The 19,722-nt window shown below is 43.2% G+C and overlaps 1 protein-coding gene across 1 annotated transcript in view; it reads right to left on the reverse strand.

Annotated features, from left to right (window-relative positions):
* The window catches only part of SNX29 (sorting nexin 29), a gene marked incomplete at its 3' end in the record, with an annotated part of 1,499,164 nt that overhangs the window by 1,351,127 nt on the left and 128,315 nt on the right, over positions 1 to 19,722 (reverse strand). The window contains exon 4 of the mRNA XM_082261720.1: positions 2,706 to 2,886. Within this exon, the coding sequence (XP_082117846.1) occupies positions 2,706 to 2,886 (181 nt within the window). The remainder of the gene's footprint in view (positions 1 to 2,705; positions 2,887 to 19,722) is intronic.

Below are 19,722 nucleotides of genomic sequence, written 5' to 3' on the forward strand. Positions count from 1 at the left end.
AGGCCTCTGTATGTGGCCAGGCTGTGAAAGTCTCACACATGTGGTATTGTCATACTCAAGAGGAGTAGTAGAATGTATTTTGGGGTGTAGTTGCAAGTATACATATGCTGTGTGAGAGAAATAACCTGAATACCTCAATTTGTAAAAAAAATAAAAAAATCTTAATTTTGCAAAGAATTGTGGGAAAAAATTACAACTTCAAAAAACTCACCATGCCCCTTATTAAATACCTTGGAATGTCTACTTTCCAAAAAGGGGTCATTTGGGGGGTATTTGTACTTTCCTGACTTTTTAGTGTCTCAAGAAATGAGAGGCCTTCAGTACATCAGGTGTGGTCAAGTGTGATCAATTTTCAATGATTAGCACCATAACTTGTGGACTCTATAACTTTCACAAAGACCAAATAATATACACTTATTTGGGTTATTTTTACCAAAGATAAGTAGCAGTATAAATTTTGGCCAAAATTTGTGAAGAAAAATTACTCATTTGCTAAATTTTATGACAGAAACAAAGAAAATGCGTTTTTTCACAATATTTTCAGTCTTTTTTTATTTATAGCACAAAAAATAAAAAACCCAGTAGTGATTAAATACCATCAAAAGAAAGCTCTATTTGTGTGAAAAATAGGACACAAATTTTTTATGGGTACAGTGTTGCATGACTGAGTAATTGTCATTTAAAGTGTGAGAGCGCTGAAAGCTGAAAATCAATCTGGGCAGGAAGAGGGTGAAAGTGCACTGTAGGCAAGTGGTTAAAAAAAAATAGGTTTTCATTTTTTTGCCACATTTTTCAAAAACTTGTGGAAAAAATGACATGTTCAAAAGACTCACAATGCCTCATAGAATATACGTTGGAGTGTTTTCTTTCCAAAATGGGGTCATTTTTTGGGCAATTCCATCGTCTTGGTGCTCCAGGGCCTTCAAAGGCCTAGTCTACAGTTAACACACAAGGGTCAAGCACTGCAATATAGGGCCTAATGCCCGAGGATCACAACAAACAATTCATAACACAGTAATCAGAGGTTCACTCACAAGGCAAGTATTGGGAGACTGGTCACCTGCTTTGAAACATTGAAAATGAGCACTCCATGGCAAAAAAGCTTAGTACAACAAGTGTAAAAAAAAGTCACGATGAAGAACTTAGTGTTCAAAAGATGCATGGTATTGTAGTATCTAATTCAGAGACATCAGAGAATGGGGTACACCAGAGGTTGTAGCCACTACTCTGAAACTGGAGAGCATTCTGCAGTTCATTGACACAGTATACACAGGTCTATTCAACTGCCACATACAAGGCTATCATCCCCACATTTAGAGACATACTTAAACAGGTTGTCATCAGAGACTAGATTACACCAGAGGCTGTACAACTGCTATGAAACTGGAGAGTGCTCTGCGGCTAACTGACAAAGTACACAGAGGTCTGGAAAGCACCACAATAAGGAGGCCTGTGCCTGAAAATCCCATAAGTTATACACTGCCTGGCCCAAAAAAAAAAAGTCGCCACCTGGAATTAACTAAGCAACTAACTAAACTAAGCATGCAGTACCTGTCCTATTTAATAGTTATTGCATGTGCCCAAAGAATGAGGTCAGCTGACTACCTGAATATACTGAATGACCAGGTTATTCCATCAATGGATTTTTTCTTTGGCACGGGCATATTCCAAGATGCCAATGGCAGGATTCATCGGGCTCAAATTGTGAAAAGGGTTCAGGGAGCATGAGACATCATTTTCACACATGGATTGGCCACCATAGTCCAGACCTTAACCATGTTGAGAATCTTTGGGATGTGCAGGAGAAGGCTTTGCTCAGTGTTCTGACTCTCCCATCATCAATACAAGATCTTGGTGAAAAATTAATGCAACACTGGCCGGAAATAAATCTTGTGACATTGCTGAAGCGTATCAAAACAAATGCCACAGCGAATGTGTTCCGTAATCAAAGATAAAGACGGTCCAACTAAATAATAGAGTGTGTGACCTTTTTATTTGAATTCCAGAGACTGGGTCACCCCAGAGACCGTGCATCAGCCCTGGACCTGAAAAGTACTCTGACAAGTGAAAAACGCTCTAACAGCTAACTGACACAGTACACAAAGGTCTGGAAAACACAATAGGCAGAGCCCAGTGTCTGAAGGTCACATTCCAGGCAGGCCGTGCAATATTTGATCCAACGGGATCGGAGTACGGCCTTTAAAACTATTGTGGAGCATAAGCAGATCTCAACAGCTGCTCTGTAGAAACCATATCAAGCAGTGTAATCAACCTCTTGACCGAAGAGAAAAAAACATGTAAAAAGCACCAAAAACGTTGATACATGAGAAAAACAGTGATAATATAGAAAGAGTTTACCTTATTGCAGAGGAAAAAGTATATAACCTCCTAGGACACTAGCCAAAAACTGCTGCATGATGGTTAGGGTGGAGTTATATGGGGACTTGCCTTCACCTTTTTCTGTTTGCCAATATCCACCTCCTGAAGGTAGCTGCATATATCCAAATTGTCCAAGAATTACTATCTTCCCCTTGTTCCTCATCGGACGCTAAAGAATTTGATTTAAACCTTCAAGGTTTAATACTATTTTAATTTACTTCTGATCCTTTCAACATAGCATTATACTAACCTGCAGTATTTATTTTTGGTCAATTTGGTTTTAAAACAAAAAGTTACTGTTTAAAAAATGTGCTGATCGACATTACCTAAGCCTGTTTGTATCTCCAAGCAGCATTAGTAAGTAACGCTCAAGGGAATGTTCATTTAAAGCACAGCGCAGCCAAGCACGGCCCCTCCCAATGTCAGTTGTGATGTTCTTCAAGGAGTAGAATCTCTGAAGTTCATGCTTGTTAAGTATTTCTTTCACATACACCCAAAACATTGGATCTGTAAAGAAGAAAAAAACAATGTTATGTATGGCTGCTATAGTAATTTGCAAGAATAGTATTTACCCACTTCAGCTCGGGAAAGGTTTTACCCCTTTAATGACCAGGCCATTTTGTACGAATCGGCACTGCGTTGCTTTAACCGTCAACTGGACGGTCGTGCGATGATTTACTCAAATAAAATGAATGTCCCTTTTTTTCCCACAAATAGAGCTTTCTTTAAGTGCTATTTGATCACCTCTGCGTTTTTTAGTTTTTGCGCTATAAACAAAAAAAGAGCGACAATTTTGGATTTTTGTACTTACCGTAAAATCCATTTCTATAAGTTCATTGACACAGACAGCACCCACCCCTCTATGGAGTTTTGATACTTTTGATACTGCTTGTTACTAAACTGAAGGCCTATAGCAGAGAGGGGGTATACCAGCTAGGACTGCCCATAGGCATAGCCAAGTTGTTTTTTCTGCCTAGTGTCCTACTTCTGTAGGGGGCAATGCAAGGCTGGCCATACATTATACAATTTTCTCATTCAATTTTCTTTAAGATTTACCAAAATCATATAATATGAGGTCAAACCTAAACACTAGGGATGCACCGAAATGAAAATTCTGGGCCGAAAACCGAAAATGCAGGATGCCCTTGGCCAAAAACCAAAACCGAAAATGACTTTTTTCCCCCAAATGATTTTAAAATAGATAAAAACAGGGGCATACGACAGAAACAGGCAGCAATGTACACCTGTAGCTAGTATGTAGTATATGTACTGTGACGGGTTGGCAAGTGGTTAATTTAATTACCAATGATATTTGTATCATGCAGCATGAGGGGGTTAATGTATTGCCACTGCTGGTCACTGATGCATTAGTGACCGACCAGTGGCAGTTAATTAACCCCTTTGTGCTGCGTTAGTGCAACCAGTATCAGTGTTAATTAACACTGGTTGCACTGATACTGGTTGCACTAATGCAGCACAAAGGGGTTAATTAAGTGCCACTGGTCGGTCACTAACGCATCAGTGACCAGCAGTGGCAATACATTAACCCCTCATCCTACATAATACAAATATCATTGGTAACCTCGCCTCAGCCCCCCCACCTCAATGATGCAATGTCCTTACTTGTTGGCACCTCTCCGCTCCTCTCGTGTCCTTCCTTTCAAAAGTGCCGCCTCCCGGTGATGTCACTACTACGACTCAGTGTATGTCACCAGGACAGAAAGTCAGGGAAATTTCCCCAACAGTAATAAGGTTTGGTTGGAGTAAGGCTTTAACATACAGTGCCTTTTTCACAGATTTGATGTATGTTACAAAGTGTATACAATGTGTATCTGCAGTCAAAACTTAAGGAGAGAGAGAGAATGTTGCAAAGTGTTTCTGCAGTCAAATCTTAACGAGAGAGAGAATGTTACAAAGTGTTTCTGCAGTCAAAACGTAACATTCCATTTAGAGAGAGAGAGAGAGAGAGACTGACTCTAGGCTGTGATTTTTGATCTGTTCTAACTACAGACGGTTATACAGCAGCAGACATCCACATTACCTTCTTCTACAGCGAAGAGACCAAGAAGGGAGGAGGTGGGTACAACGAGTCAGCATTAGGCACGGAGGAGGATAAGATCCTTTGCATTCCGAGTCCCTCTCCCCCCGAGATGTCACTTGTTGCTAGACGGCAATCGGCTGGCCGTCTAGCAAACACTGTAGCTCACAATGAAGCGCCGGTGTAACCAGCATAGGATCGCAGCAGTCAGCACACATACCCACAAATGACAGGGAAGTGAAGGAGGACTCACTTTTAACTGATATCAGCGGCCATACATTTTCGGCATCCTTAACCCCTTATCGGCCGAAATTGGATACTCACATTTTCGGCCGAAATTATCGGTGGCCGAAATTTCGGTGCACCTCTACTAAACACTTAATGTATATGCAATCAGGCAAGCCCTTCAACTACATAGTTGAAGGTAAATCTAAAGAAAATTGAATAAGAACATTGTATAGTGTATGGCCAGCCTAACTCTATGGTTCTGAATATGGAGCTCTGTGTCCGTCGAACTCAGAGAAATGGATTTTACAGTAAGTAACAAAAATCCTATTTTTTCTTGTTGGAGTACTCACCAATTGGGACATGAAGTTGTCCAGTAAGACATTTAGAAAAATGGCGGGCCTTTAAGTGAACTGTTCCTTCTGCCAAGTCAATATCTGAATAGTTAAAGTCCCCCATTATAATGGCATCGCCCTGCCTCGCTGCCATTTCTAACTGTGATAGGAGGTCCAACTCTTCCTCATCCATCAAGTTAAGGGGTCTGTAACATAACCCCACAATTAATTTCCCACTCACTTCTTCCCTTTGAAGTTCCACCCACGCAGATTCCACCTCACCCCTTGCCCCATCTGCGATGTCGTCCCTCTCTTCCACCCGTAAACCATTCTTGATATATAGGCGCAACTCTCCCCCTCTCTTATCCTCCCTATTCCTCGGATACATGTAATATCCCTGGATAGTTGTCGCAATCATGTGAGCTTTTAAACAAGGTTTCTGATATTCTCACGAAATTGAAATCCTCCTCGTGTTTTATCAGCTCCAGTTCATCTATTTTATTAGCTAGGCTCCTGGCATTTGTGTACATGCCTCTCTGTTTTGTACAGGCGCACATTATTTCCTCCTTAGTTTGAGGCTGTGATTTTGATTTGCCAACTCACTCACCGCTGGTGGTGTGCAGTTATGGCCTTCTGGTGGGTGTGATCTGAACACACCCAAGCCAATCCCTAATTACCTCTAGTGCCTCCATTAGCACCCTCTGACCTTCGCTCACTGCTGGCCATCACTCCCTCTGCCCCCCCCCCCCATTTATTAGTTTAAAAGCCACTCCAAATGTTTGGCCATCCTCTCCCCCAACAGAGCTGCTCCCTCCCCATTAAGGTGCATTCTGCCTCTACTATAGAGCCGGTAGTCAGTTGAGTTCTCCAGGAACCCGAAACCCTCCTTCCTACACCAATTCCTTAGCACAACTCCTGCTGTGAAACTGTGAAAACATTCTAGTGTGCTTTCATTCAAAGAACGATGATCTCCCTCTGGTGAAATGTTAAAATTAATATTCCCTCCTGAGCTCAGAGTAGAATAATTTCACACTGATGCATGGTATACCTTTAACTTACTGCCCAGTGCAGAGTTCCTCACATTGTTATTTTGTGCATTACTAAAATACTGGCAGCCTATTCCAGGTGATAAATAACGAATGTGTGTGTTTTTAGTGAACTGACTAGTTATTTATCTAATTTTTGTGGTATTTACCTCACATTCAATATTTTACTTTGATGAAATGACTCTCTGAAAAATTAGTCCTGTGACCTTCATAACGCTTATGAAATCCTTTAGTCCATTGACCTCAAGGTACAGTAAGTATAAATCATGCACTCAAAGTACATCCAGTATGAAAGAATTACAAAGAGAAAGTGCGGTTTTATATTATATATGTTATGACTTACGCGTTAAAACTGATTTTCTATAACATAATAAAACAAGTATACATTAAATAAATTGGAATGTAAGTGTATTAGTCTGTCATTATGCGTTTTATTCACTTGCCGACCGCCCCACGCAGATTTATTGCGGCAGGGCGACTCGGCTGCGCATAATCACGTAGATCTACATGATTATGTGCACGCGGTCCCGGCGGTGATTAGACACAGCAGGAGGCAGACTGGTGGAGGAGCGGGCTCAATCGCTGCTGGCCTCCCACGATTTCCAGCTAGACTGACAGGAGAGCCACCTGGAATGTAAAATAAGACAGCGCTCCTGTCAGAGAGGCAGGGAAAGATTGCGTGATTCAGCTAAGCTGAAACACGCAATCTTTCACTGCCTCTCTGACAGGCTAAGCTGAATCACCGCTCTCTCTGTGCCTCTGTTAAATCCATCCCCCCCACAGCAAGAAAGCACATATAGGGAACACATTTAACCCCTTGAGCACCCCTTCCCTGCCAGTGTCATTTATACAGGAACAGTGCCTATTATTTAGCACTGATCACTGTATTAATGTCATTGGTCCCCAAAAAGTGTCACTTAGCGTCAGATTTGTCCGCCGCAATGCAGCAATCCCAATAAATTGCTGATTGCCACCATTGCTAATAAAAACAAAAAAAAAATAATAAAAAGTCTAAAAATCTACAAGTCTAATCTACTCTACTCAAAATCTAACCAATTATACACTTTTTGGGATTTTTTTTTACCAAAAATAGGTAGCAGAATAGAAATTGGCCTAAACTAATAAAAAAAAATAGATTTTTTACATTTTTTATATGAAATGTTTTATAGCAGAAAGTAAAAAAGTATATTTTTCTTATTCGTTCATTGAAGGACACCATAGGGAAGTCCCCAAGTAGTGCCAAACACATGAGGGGTGGGACAAAAAACCCAAGGCTAAACACAAGAAGCCAACTTGGCTAACAGGAACTCAACAAAAAAACAACTGGAGCCCAACCTAAACAATACAACCCCAAAGAGGGAACAGACCCTCTAAACAGCAGCCTGCAAAACCCTGTGGCCAAAAGAAGCCTCCTCAGATGCCAAAACATTGTTTGAAGAATTTTGTGAAAGTGTGCACTGACCACCAGATGGCAGCCTTGCAAACCTACACCACTGACGCCTGATAACAGAAGGCCCAAGAAGCACTAAGCGCCCAAGTAGAGTGCGCGGTTACAGGGAAAGGAAGGACCCGACCCTTGATAGAATAGGCCTGAGTCACCGTCTGTCTGATCCATCTGGAAATGGTCGCAATAGAAGCGGAAAGCCCTTTTCTTGGCACGTCCGTGATCACAAAAAGGAAGTCTGACCTCTGAAAAGACTCAGTGGCTGCCAGATACACCCCAACTGCCGAACCACATCCAGGGCATGCAACGCAAATTCCTTGGGATAAGCGAGCCGGGGACACAAAGAAGGCAACACAATGTCTTCATTCAAATGGAAATCGGGTAGGAACGACGGGCGTGGAGAAAGAACCACCTTATCTTTGTAAACCACCAAGTATGAGGTACGACAAGATAACGCCACCAGTTCCGACGCCCTGTGAGTAGAGGTGATAGCCACCAAAAAAGCCACCTTCTGAAACAGCGTAAGCAGGAGAATCCCCCTAAAGTTTTCAAAGGGAGGGTTCTGGAGAACTGAGAGCACCAAGTTCAAATCCCACGGCAGTAAAGGAGACCGTACTGGTGGAGTCAGGTGTCGAACCCCTTGAATGAAAGTACGCACCAAAGAACGTGAGACCAAGAGTCGCAGAAAGAAGACCGCCAAAACAGACACCTGGCCCTTGATGGTACTCAAGGCCAACTTCTGCTCAACACCTCGTTGAAGGAAGGTCAAAATCCGAGCCACCGAAAAGGAACGAGGGTGAACACCGATTGACTTACACCATAAAATGTATGCTTTTCACGTATGATGATAAGACTTTCTAGAGGTAGACTTCCTAGCCTTCAGCATAGTCAGAATCACCATCCCAGGCAAACCTCTATTCCTCAACACCTGACTTTCAACAGTCAGGCCATCAAAGCCAGCGATTGTAAAGCAGGATGGAAAATCGGCACTTGGAACAACAGGGACGTTGGTGACCAATTGCACTGGGTCACCGTACCAAGACCGGCAAGGCCAGTCCGAGGCCACCAGAATGACCTGAATCAATTTGGCCTTGATCCATCGCAGAAATGCGGAAGAAGCTTGAGAGGAGGGAAAGCATAAATCAGATGATACTGGCCCCACGGGGCCACCAGAGCGTCTGTGGCATCCGCCAGAGGATATTGTGATCTTGCCACAAACCTTGGTACTTTTCTGTTGAGCCGAGACGCCAATAGGTCCACCTCGGGAGTGCCCCACTGCAGACATATCAGATAAAAAACATGTCTGAATGAAGGGACCACTCCCCTTGATCCAATGTCTGCCCACTGAGATAGTCCACCTGCCAATTTTCCCCACCTAGAATGTGTACGGGGGAGAGGGCAGGAACTAAGAATTCTGCCCACTGGAGAATGCTGGATACCTCCTGTTCAGCCCCGGTTATTGACACAAGCACCACCCCCCTGGCATTGTCTGACTGGATCCATACCTGGAGCCCCCCGGAGCCAAACTGTCCAGTGATTCATGCACAGCCTTATCGCCTGAAGTTCCAAGACATTGATCGGGAGTCTGGATTCTTCAATCGTCCAGCAGCCCGGAGCAGAGCTTAGCCCCAGAAAACCTCCCCACATGGACAGCCTGGCATGCATCGTGACCACTGTCCAATACAATGGGAGAAAAGACTTGCCCTGATGAAGAGTAGGAGAACAAAGCCACCAGACCAGGGAATCACTTGTTTCCCAGCTCAGCCAAATCTGATTGTCCATAGACTTTGGACACTTGTGTCATTTCACCAAGATCTCCCTCTGAAGAGACCTTAAGTGGAACTGTGCAAACGGGACCGCCTCAAAGGTAAACACCATCAGGCCCAGCACTCGCATGCAAGTCCGGAGGGATAACCTCCTGTGAGACAACAGGTGAATCACAGCAGTTTCATCAGAGGAAGAGGCAGAGTTTGTCCAGAGGAAGAAACACTCTGGCCAGAGCTGAATCCAGAGTAAGACCCAGGTTATCCAATTTCCTGGATGGGATCAAGGCAGACTTCTGGTAGTTCAGAAGCCAACCAAATTCCTTCAAGGTCTGGATAGTGACTTCCATATCGTAAATGCCGATAAGGAGGTTGTCCAAGTAGCCCAACACAGCAATCCCCCGCTGGTGTAGCAACACCAAAAACTGGGGCCAACACCTTTGCAAGATCAAAGGGTTTTGAATGATGTCATTTTTTAAATTTGACGCCTTTAACCACTTGCCGACTGCCTCACGACGATTTACGTCGGCAGTCAGCCCCTCACAGGCAAAGCGACGTAGGTCTACATCGCTAGCCTGTGAGGGTCTAGGGAGCGAGCGCGCGCCGCCGGAGGCGCACTCCCGTTCGGTCACAGACTCCCCTGCGCGAGTGACCGGCAGACCCAATGTCCACCGGTCACTCGCGATCGTCGGTTACAGCGAGAGAAAGGCCGGCAGCTAATGTAAACAAAGCCGCCTGTCAGTCTCCCCTGTGTAACAGCACAGATCATACGGTCCTGCTATGTAGGACCATTGATCTGTGCTGTTACACACACAGGCACATCCAATCACAGTAAGAATCACGCCCCTAGAGACACACTTAACCCCTCCCTCTCAAATAAAGTTAACCCCTTCACGGCCAGTGTCATTTTTACAGTAACAGTGCATATGTATAGCACTGATTACTGTAGTAATGTCACTGGTAACCCCAAAAGTGTCAAAAATGTCAGTCAAGGGTCCGATCTATCCGCCGCAATGTCGTAGTCCCACAAAAAAAAAAAAAAAAAAAAAAAACGCAGATCGCCGCCATTACAAAAAAAAAAAACAATAAAAATTACAAAAATCTTTCCCTTACATAGTAAACACAATTTTTTTTACCAAACATATGTAGCAGAAAAATTGGCCTAAAATCTTAAAAAATTTTGATTTTTACATTTTTTGGGGGGAATTTCATATAAAAAAATGTGAAAAATATTGTTATTTTTGCAAAATTGTCGCTCTTTTTTTGTTTATAGCGCATGATCAAAAAAAAAAAAAAAAAATCTCGCACAGGTGATCAAATACCACCAAAAGAAAGCTCTGTTTGTGGGGAAAAAAAGGACGTTAAATTTGTTTGGGTACAGCGTCGCACAACCGCGCAATTGTCCGTTAAAGTCACGCAAAATAGGCCCTGGTCAGGAAGGGGGTAAAATCTTAAGGGGCTTAAGTGGTTAAGGCTCAAGTACCTGGAAGCGATGTCATGAAATCACTTCCGGGTTTTTACATTGTAGACCCAATCAAAGCCAAATCCGGCTTTGTTCAGGTCTTCGGCCAGCCGGTGGACGTACCTGCTGGTCACTCGAGTCTCCCGGTGGGACGAGCGGCGGAGGGCAGTGGGAGGGGGGGAGGGTGCAACGCTTGTCATTACAAGAAAGTCGATCGTCGGCTCTAAACAACGGTACCAGGTAACGGTACCCCGGTACAACCCCTTGAAGCCGAGGCTGCATATTTGCGTTCCATCGGCATGGAGGGGTTAAAGAAAGAAAAAAGGGGCCTTAAAAAATATAAGAGAGGTCGTTGTAAGCATTCCAACACTACAAGGAATTCAATAAGTGTAAGAACGCAATCAGTGCAGCTAAAAAAAGACTATCAGAGACACATAGTGAAGGAGAGTGAAAAAAATCCCAAGTGATTTTTGAAATACTGTATATTAACAATAAAAAGGTGAGGTCAGAGCATATTGGCCACAAAGGATGATGAAGGGAAGTTGGTTAGAAATTACAGGCAGCTGTAGTAATTGCTTTCTTCTCCTCAGTTTTTACACAGGAATGGGAGGGGTATAGTAATTAGGACTGGGCACAATTCACTAAGCAATATGTTACCGCATCCGAGTAACATCTGAGTATGCAGTAACATATCGCTCAACATAAAAAAAAAATTTGAATTCACAAAAGAAACTCTCCTTATAGATTAGCATGCATTATTTATTCAAAAATACTGCATGTCATCGCGCAGTAAGTTATCGCAAGCATCTTGCATGAACGTCCCATCCTGTGTGCCAACATCTTATCCTGTTGGCGTAGACAGCAGAATTTCAGGAAGAAGAAGCAATGGTGAACGCAACTGAGCAGAAACCCCATGTGCTCGATTTGGTGGAAGAAATAGTTAGAAGCATTCATGTGGGCTGCATGTTCTTCTTCGAGGATAAACATTGTTTAAAACTGTTGCACATAGTACATGATCGTTATTTATGAGTTGCACATTTTAGTAAAGCTTTAAAAAGTGGCACTAGGCAGAGAGTGTAAATTTCAAAACATGCAAACCAGGCTTTTTCTGGCAGTTCAGTGTAAATCTTTCAACTTTTTTTTTTTAGCAAATTACTTAGAACCCCCAAATATATCTATTTTAGCAGAGACTAATAAAATTTGTATGGCTGCGATTATGTAAAACGTGTGCGCAGTGGTTTTATAATTTTAATTGAAAAAAAAAAATACACTTTCATTCATTTAAAAAAAAAAAAAAAACATACAGTATCCCCTTTGTCAGAACTTTTGCTCTCGCTGTAAAGTGTGTGTTGATATCTCACATGTGTGGTGCAAACACAGTTTACAAATGCATGTGATACTTGCATATACGTTAACTTGTGTGTGCTTCAAATGTTTTGTTGCTTGATTTTATGTATAGTTACATAGTTAGTGAGGTTGAAAAAAGGCATCAGTCTATCCAGTTCAACCTATGATGTGTGTGTGTGTTTGCTGTTAACAGCACATTGTATACCCCTGTATGTTGTGGTCTTTAAGGTGCCCATCTAATAGTTTTTTGAAACTATCAATGCTCCCTGCTGATACGACTGTTTGCGGAAGGGAATTCCACATCCTTACTGCTCTTACAGTGACTAATCCCCTGTGTATTTTAAGGTTAAACCGTCTTTCCTCTAGTTTTAGTGAGTGGCCACGTGTCTTATTATATTCCCTTTCTCTGAATAGGTTTTTCCATATGCTAGGGTTGCCAGTACAGTATTTGTACATTGATATCATATCCCCCCTCAATCGTCTCTTCTCCAGAGAGAATAGGTTCAGTGCTTGCAGTCTTTCCTCATAGCTGATGTCCTCCATTCCCCTAATTATTTTGTTGCCCTTCTCTGGACTTTCTCCAGTTCCAGCACATCCTTCCTGAGGACTGGTGCCCAGAACTGGTCAGCATACTCCAGATGTGGCCAGACCAGAGTCTTGTAGAGTGGGAGAATAATCTCTTTATTTCTAGAGTGAATCCCCTATTTTATACATCCCAGTATTCTGTTGGCTTTTCTTGCAGCGGCTTGGCATTGCATGCCACTGCCAAGCCGGTTGTCTACCAGTACCCCCAGGTCCTTTTCCATCCTAGACTCACCCAGAGGTTCCCCCCTTATGAGTAGCTTGCTTTCTGGTTTCTGGCACCCAAGTGCATTACTTTACATTTTTCGTTTTCAATGATTTTTATTGAAAATTTTACAAAATGCACATAGAAATCAGTTCAGAATAACAACGAGCAGTGGTATAACAGCAGCAATCAACAGCCAATACGGCCCTAGGAGGCCAACACAATAATATAGTAAAGGTCCATAGCATATGTAACAGAAAAATCAGTAAACATATGGTGCCATGAGAGGCCGTTCCAATGGGTAGGTAGGTACTGCTAACCCAGATATTTGGCACCTTTCGATACTAGCCCCAGGGCTAGTTGCAGAATAATGACCCTACAGACTCCTGCCAGAGACAGAAGCCGAGAACAGAAGTTACAATGATGCTGCATGATATTACCACTGAAAACCTCATGAAAGCAGTGGTGAGAAAACACTGTAAAGAGTGAAATGGAAAAGAACGCCTAGAGAGGAAAGGAAGAAAAGACAAGAGAAGAAGGAAGAAGTGGAAACGGACCCAACCCCGTGCCCCGCACCCCGCCCCCAGACCCACCCGGATCCCTCAGGCACCCCCGTGAGGTAGTTAATCCATGGTTCCCACACCTTGTCAAACCTGCGCATTCTATCCTCCAATTGAGCCAATAAGCGCTCGTTCACCATGATCCAGTTCAACTCGTGCCTAAGCTGCTCAAACGGTAGAGTAGGAGACCTCCAAGATCTCGCAATCGTTATTTTCGCTGCAGTAAATATAAACGTGATGAGCCACCTCTGCGCCCTCGTGGCCGCGTCCACCTTCCTGCCCAAGAGGGCCTGCTGAGGGGACTTGGTCAAATTCACTTGCGTAAGAGTGTATATGAAATTATGCACTCTAATCCAAAAGCGTCTGACCTTGGGGCATTGCCACCAATTGTGAAACATTGTGCCTTCCTAACCACAACCGCGAAAACACAGGGGAGATGCCCCAGGCACAAAGGATGCAATCCTGGCTGGCACCATGTACCAACGCAGGAGTACCTTGTAATTCGCCTCTATGATGCAGGTGTTGATTACAGACCTGGAGGCCTCCTGGGCCATGGCACGCCAGTCCGCCAACTCCACGACTTCCTGGACATCCGTCTCCCACCGTTCCATATAAGGAAGCTTCAGAGGCAAGTCAGTGAGCATATTATAAATCATAGATATATAGCCCTGTAATTTGTCGCGTCTACGGCACAAATATTCCATAGAAGTCATGGTGGTCAGGCCGGAAAGGCGAGACAGGGACCGCAGGTAATGATCAATTTGTGAAAACCGAAAATACTCATATACAGGCAAGGCATGTTTATCAATCAATTGCTGACATTTGAGGATACCCCTATGGTCACAAAAGTCCGCTATGCGGATCAGTCCCTTATTCGTCCACCACTGAAAGGATCTGGGGGAGAGACCCGGGGGGAACCTGCTGTTGGCAAGAATGGGGGCCAAGGGGGCATGCAGGGACCTAAAGTCATGTAATTTGGACAATCAATCCCATATGGCCAGGGAATGGGACAAGGCCGGGCACAGAACGGGAGGGCGATCCCTGGCGACAACCACATAATATGCTGACATTTGAGGATACCCCTATGGTCACAAAAGTCCGCTATGCGGATCAGTCCCTTATTCGTCCACCACTGAAAGGATCTGGGGGAGAGACCCGGGGGGAACCTGCTGTTGGCAAGAATGGGGGCCAAGGGGGCATGCAGGGACCTAAAGTCATGTAATTTGGACAATCAATCCCATATGGCCAGGGAATGGGACAAGGCCGGGCACAGAACGGGAGGGCGATCCCTGGCGACAACCACATAATATGAGAGATCGCCAGGCCAGGGACAGAGCTAGCTTCCAACTCCATCCAGGCCGTCGGGGGAACTATTAGAGTGAAATCGCACCAACTGGGACAGCTGCGCAGCATAGTATTAGTTCAGCAGGTACGGCACCCCTAGACCACCCCGGGCTTTATGGGTATAGAGCGTTTGTTTGTTCACCCTATGTCTCTTGTTCCCCCAGATGAATAAAAGAATGTGACCGTGAAATTTAAGCAAATCTGACCTTTTCAGCGCGACCGCCAGAGTGCGAAATAGGTACAATGTGCCAAACCATGAGGGAGGATGAATCGACCACCTTTCCATGTCAACCTTCAGACGTGCAAACAGAGGAGGGTTTTTCGTGTACAGTGTGGACAAGGATGGCGTTAAATGAATGCCCAAGCAGGGTAACGCGTCCGTATGCCATATAAATTTATAGGAGTGCCTCAGTGTCTCCACTGTGCGACCATCCAGGGAAATATTCATTGCCTGAGATTTCGCTTGATTAGTATGCAACCCCGAGATATTTGAGAAAATATCCAACAGCGCAAACAAATTGGGTAAGGTTGTGATAGGAGAAGAGACAATGGCTAAAAGATCGTCCGCAAAAAGGGCGCACTTGTGCTCGACGCCTCCGCATACGACCCCCCGGACGTCTGGTAAAGAGCGAATTTTGATGGCCAACAGTTCTAGTGCTAAAACAAAAAGGAGAGGAGACAAGGGGCAGCCCTGACGTGTGCCTCTGCAAATACGGATAGAATCCGAAGAATAACCCTTAAACCTAAGCACGGCCTTGGGTGTACTATATAGGGCCCGTAACAAAGTAAGAAAGGGAGGGCCAAAGCCATAGGGGGCCAACGCGCCGAAGAGATAGTCCCACGACAGGGAATCAAAAGCCTTGTGGATATCTAATGAAAGGAGGATACCCCTGCGATGGCTCCCCCCGTCCCAATCTGATTGGATAGCCGTGATGATGTCCACGACCGGTCTGGTCTGATCCGAGGTCTGACATCCAGGGACAAACCCAGCCTGGTCGGGATGTATATAGTGGGCCAGAAAGGAGCTAAGTCTAGTGGGCATAATTTTTGCTAGTATTTTCAGATCAGAGTTAATCAATGAGATCGGACGGTAGTTTTCACATATACAATGGTCCTTGCCCTGTTTGGGTAGGAAATGAATATATAAAAAAAAAAATTTTTCTTCCCTTCCCCTTTTCCATACTAGTTTGTGGGTCTAACTTAGATCTGTATTTATAGATACACAATCTATCTCTAAAGCTCCTGATGAGTGGACGGAGGTCCATGAAACGCGTCAAGCCTACAATTAATCAGACACTTCTATCCAAGCCTCTTATATTGAAAGATTGCATAAATTAGAGAAGATCATGTTATACTAAATCAGTTACTTATCAATCATTATTCTGGATAGGTCATCGGTATATCTATTTTTATGTCAATGAATTGTATTATGGTATTTATTAATTATATCTTTGTATGTGATTGTATGTATTATGAATTGTAAATTATATATTTGATTATGTCATCTCTTTATGGGTCCCCATGGTTTGGGTCTTAAATTTTGTAATGAATAGATTGTGTACCCATAGAGATTTAGGTGTCATAATAAATTTGTTATTTATAAATTATTATTGGATATATTATCAGTGTATTTATTTTATTTATATCATTGATATATGTGTTATATCTATTATACTGTTATATATTCAATTATGAATTATTTATACATTTGAATACATGTCAGCTATCCATAGTCCCCTTCTGGGTCTGATATGTGATTCAGGTTATTCATCCCAAGATAAGAACATGTCTAGCTGCACTCATTCAAAGTCCCACACTCCTTTCCTCTCTTGCCATATTAAATAGGGATGGAGGCACTAGACATTTTAATGGACAATTTATGTGGCAGATCTATTCTCCCCTTTTTTGCTCTGCTACAGTTTGGGTGGAAAACACCCCTTTAGGTCTGCCACCTGAGTCATCTATATATATATATATATATATATATATATATATATATATATATATATATATATATATATACCTTTATCCAACTTAAATACTCATTTATCCATTTATTTTTATAAATATTTTTCGAGCATTAGTTATCTAGTCCCTTCAATAATTATATTTTCTTCAAGTCCAACCAATTTTCAATATTCCTTTTCCCCTGATACATATACATTTCAATGTGGATTTGGAGGAAAAGGGCTGGCCCGGATTTCCTGTTCCAGGGCTGCGATGAATGTATACCGCCCTTCCCTCTTGCCTGTCTCTGCTTTCAGCATCCAGGCCGGGGGCGGGGCTGGCTTGCTACCATCGGCGCCATGCTCGGTATGCTAGGTATGCGGCATCACTTGGCGTCGCATTGCCATGACTACCGATTCCCATTAGCGTCAGTGGGCGGTCCTTTATGACCAGCATCCGGTCTCCTGACCGGATGTGGGTGTTAGAGCTCCGTCCATATATACCCGACGCCGGCATGGCGTTGGTGTGGCTCCACATCTATACTACGGGAAATGCAGGCTGGTCACAGTATCATCTTCAATCTTTTCAATCTTCTTTGGCGAATCCTCGTACACTCCTGTTGCGGTAATTTGGTTTCATTCTCACATCCCATTCTCCCTATTCACCTTTTGCACTCCCCTTTCAGCATGATTCACTTTGGGGTGGACATAGATGTGTCTCTACGGGAGTCTCACATCTCATCATGGTTTTGAATCTATTTCCCTTATCACTCTTAATCTATCTCCTATACCAGGGGTCTGCAACCTTTAAGACATAAAGAGCCACTTGGACCCGTTTCCGAAGGAAAAAAAAAACTGGGAGCCGCAAAACTTACAAAAACAACCGGGGGGGTCGAAAACAGGGACGTAATTAGAAATCACAGGGCCCCATAGCAAATTTTGCTATGCCCAATGATCATACCCCAATGCAGAGACCAGCGTACATGCCCCTTTCAATGCAGTGACCAGCGTGCATGCCCCCTTCAATGTAGAGATCAGCGTACATGCCCCTTTCAATGCAGAGATCAGCATACATGCCACTTTCAATGCAGTGACCAGCATGCATGCCCCTTTCAATGTTGTGACCAGCATACATGCCCCTTTCAATGTTGTGACCAGCATACATGCCCCTTTCAATGTAGTGACCAGCATACATGCCCCTTTCAATGTAGTGACCAGCGTACATGCCCCTTTCAATGTAGTGACCAGAATACATGCCCCTTTCAATGTAGTGACCAGCATACATGCCCCCTTACAATGTAGTGACCAGCATACATGCCCCTTTCAATGTAGTGACCAGCATACATGCCCCCTTTCAATGCAGAGACCAGCGTGCGTGCGTGCCCCCTTCAAAGCAGTTTGTGCCCCCCCCCCCTGAGGCATCACTTCACTTACCTCACACTGGTGCCTGGCGTGCTGCTGCTGACGGGAGTCTGGACGGACGTCTTCTTCGAACTGCATGCGCGCCGCTGCCCTCCTCTCTGACAGTGGGCGGGAAGGTAACGTCGGGACGGTGCGTGACTAATGCACGCACCGCCCCCCACGCGACATCACAGCCAGGATAGCACTACAGTGGGAGGTGTCGGGGCGCACAGTGCGCCTCCTCCCCTCGCTAGCGTCCGCCCCGGAGCCGCAGCAAAGGTTCAAAAGAGCCGCATGCGGCTCCGGAGCCGCGGGTTGCTGACCTATGTCCTATACTAATATGCCTTTCATTTCCCAATTACACTATACCCTTTCACTTTCACCTGCCCCCCCCCCCCCCTTTTCTAGAGATTTGTATTATTATTTCACTTTTATATGGTATCTTCTATCTGGTCAACTTCCCTGATATCCATATCTTTGACACTTTTTTCCATACGGCTCACTGATCTGTATTCATCATATATATATTATCCTTTGAATCTGGATTAATCTTTTTATCCATGATAAAAACAATTTCTCTTTTTATTATATATTTTATATCTCATAAGAAGATTTACTTTTAAATAAAGGCTATTATTTTATTATACAATCTCAGGAAATATAATAATTAAAAATTCCTAAAAAAATCTTCCCCCTTTTTTTTTTTTTCTCTTTTCTGATTTCAGTGTGCCTACCATATTACTCTTTGACGAGTTTTTTGGTCAATTCATCATTTTCCCATTTCATACTGGACTTTAACCTCTTTGCTGCTTCTTCCCATGTACTTGATGTGGTCCATGCCTCAGCCCCGGGTCAGGCATTTTTCGGCTCAGCCCGGCCCCTCCTCCCTAGGATTGGATCTCTCTAAATATATGACACTACTGAAGGTAGTGTATACTTCATTTATTATCCCCACATAGATACATGTATATAAAATGTTTTCTTCCCTTCCCCTTTTCCATACTAGTTCGTGGGTCTAACTTAGATCTGTATTTATAGATCCACAATCTATCTCTAAAGCTCCTGATGAGTGGACGGAGGTCCATGAAACGCGTCGAGCCTACAATTACTCAGACACTTCTATCCAAGTCTCTTATATTGAAAGATTGCATAAATTAGAGAATATCATGTTATACTAAATCAGTTACTTATAAATCATTATTCTGGATATGTCATCAGTATATCTATTTTTATGTCAATGAATTGTATTATGGTATTTATTAATTATATCTTTGTATGTGATTGTATGTATTATGAATTGTAAATTATATATTTGATTATGTCATCTCTTTATGGGTCCCCATGATTTGGGTCTTAAATTTTGTAATGAATAGATTGTGTACCCATAGAGATTTAGGTGTCATAATAAATATGTTATTTATAAATTATTATTGGATATATTATCAGTGTATTTATTTTATTTATATAATTGATATGTGTTATATCTATTATACCGTTATATATTCTATTATGAATTATTATTTATACATTTGAATACATGTCAGCTATCCATAGTCCCCTTCTGGGTCTGATATGTGATTCATGTTATTCATCCCAAGATAAGAACATGTCTAGCTGCACTCATTCAAAGTCCCACACTCCTTTC

The sequence above is a fragment of the Pelophylax lessonae genome (assembly GCF_965119305.1).
Source record: "Pelophylax lessonae genome assembly, chromosome: 6".
In the NCBI taxonomy this organism is placed as follows: Eukaryota; Metazoa; Chordata; class Amphibia; order Anura; family Ranidae; genus Pelophylax; species Pelophylax lessonae.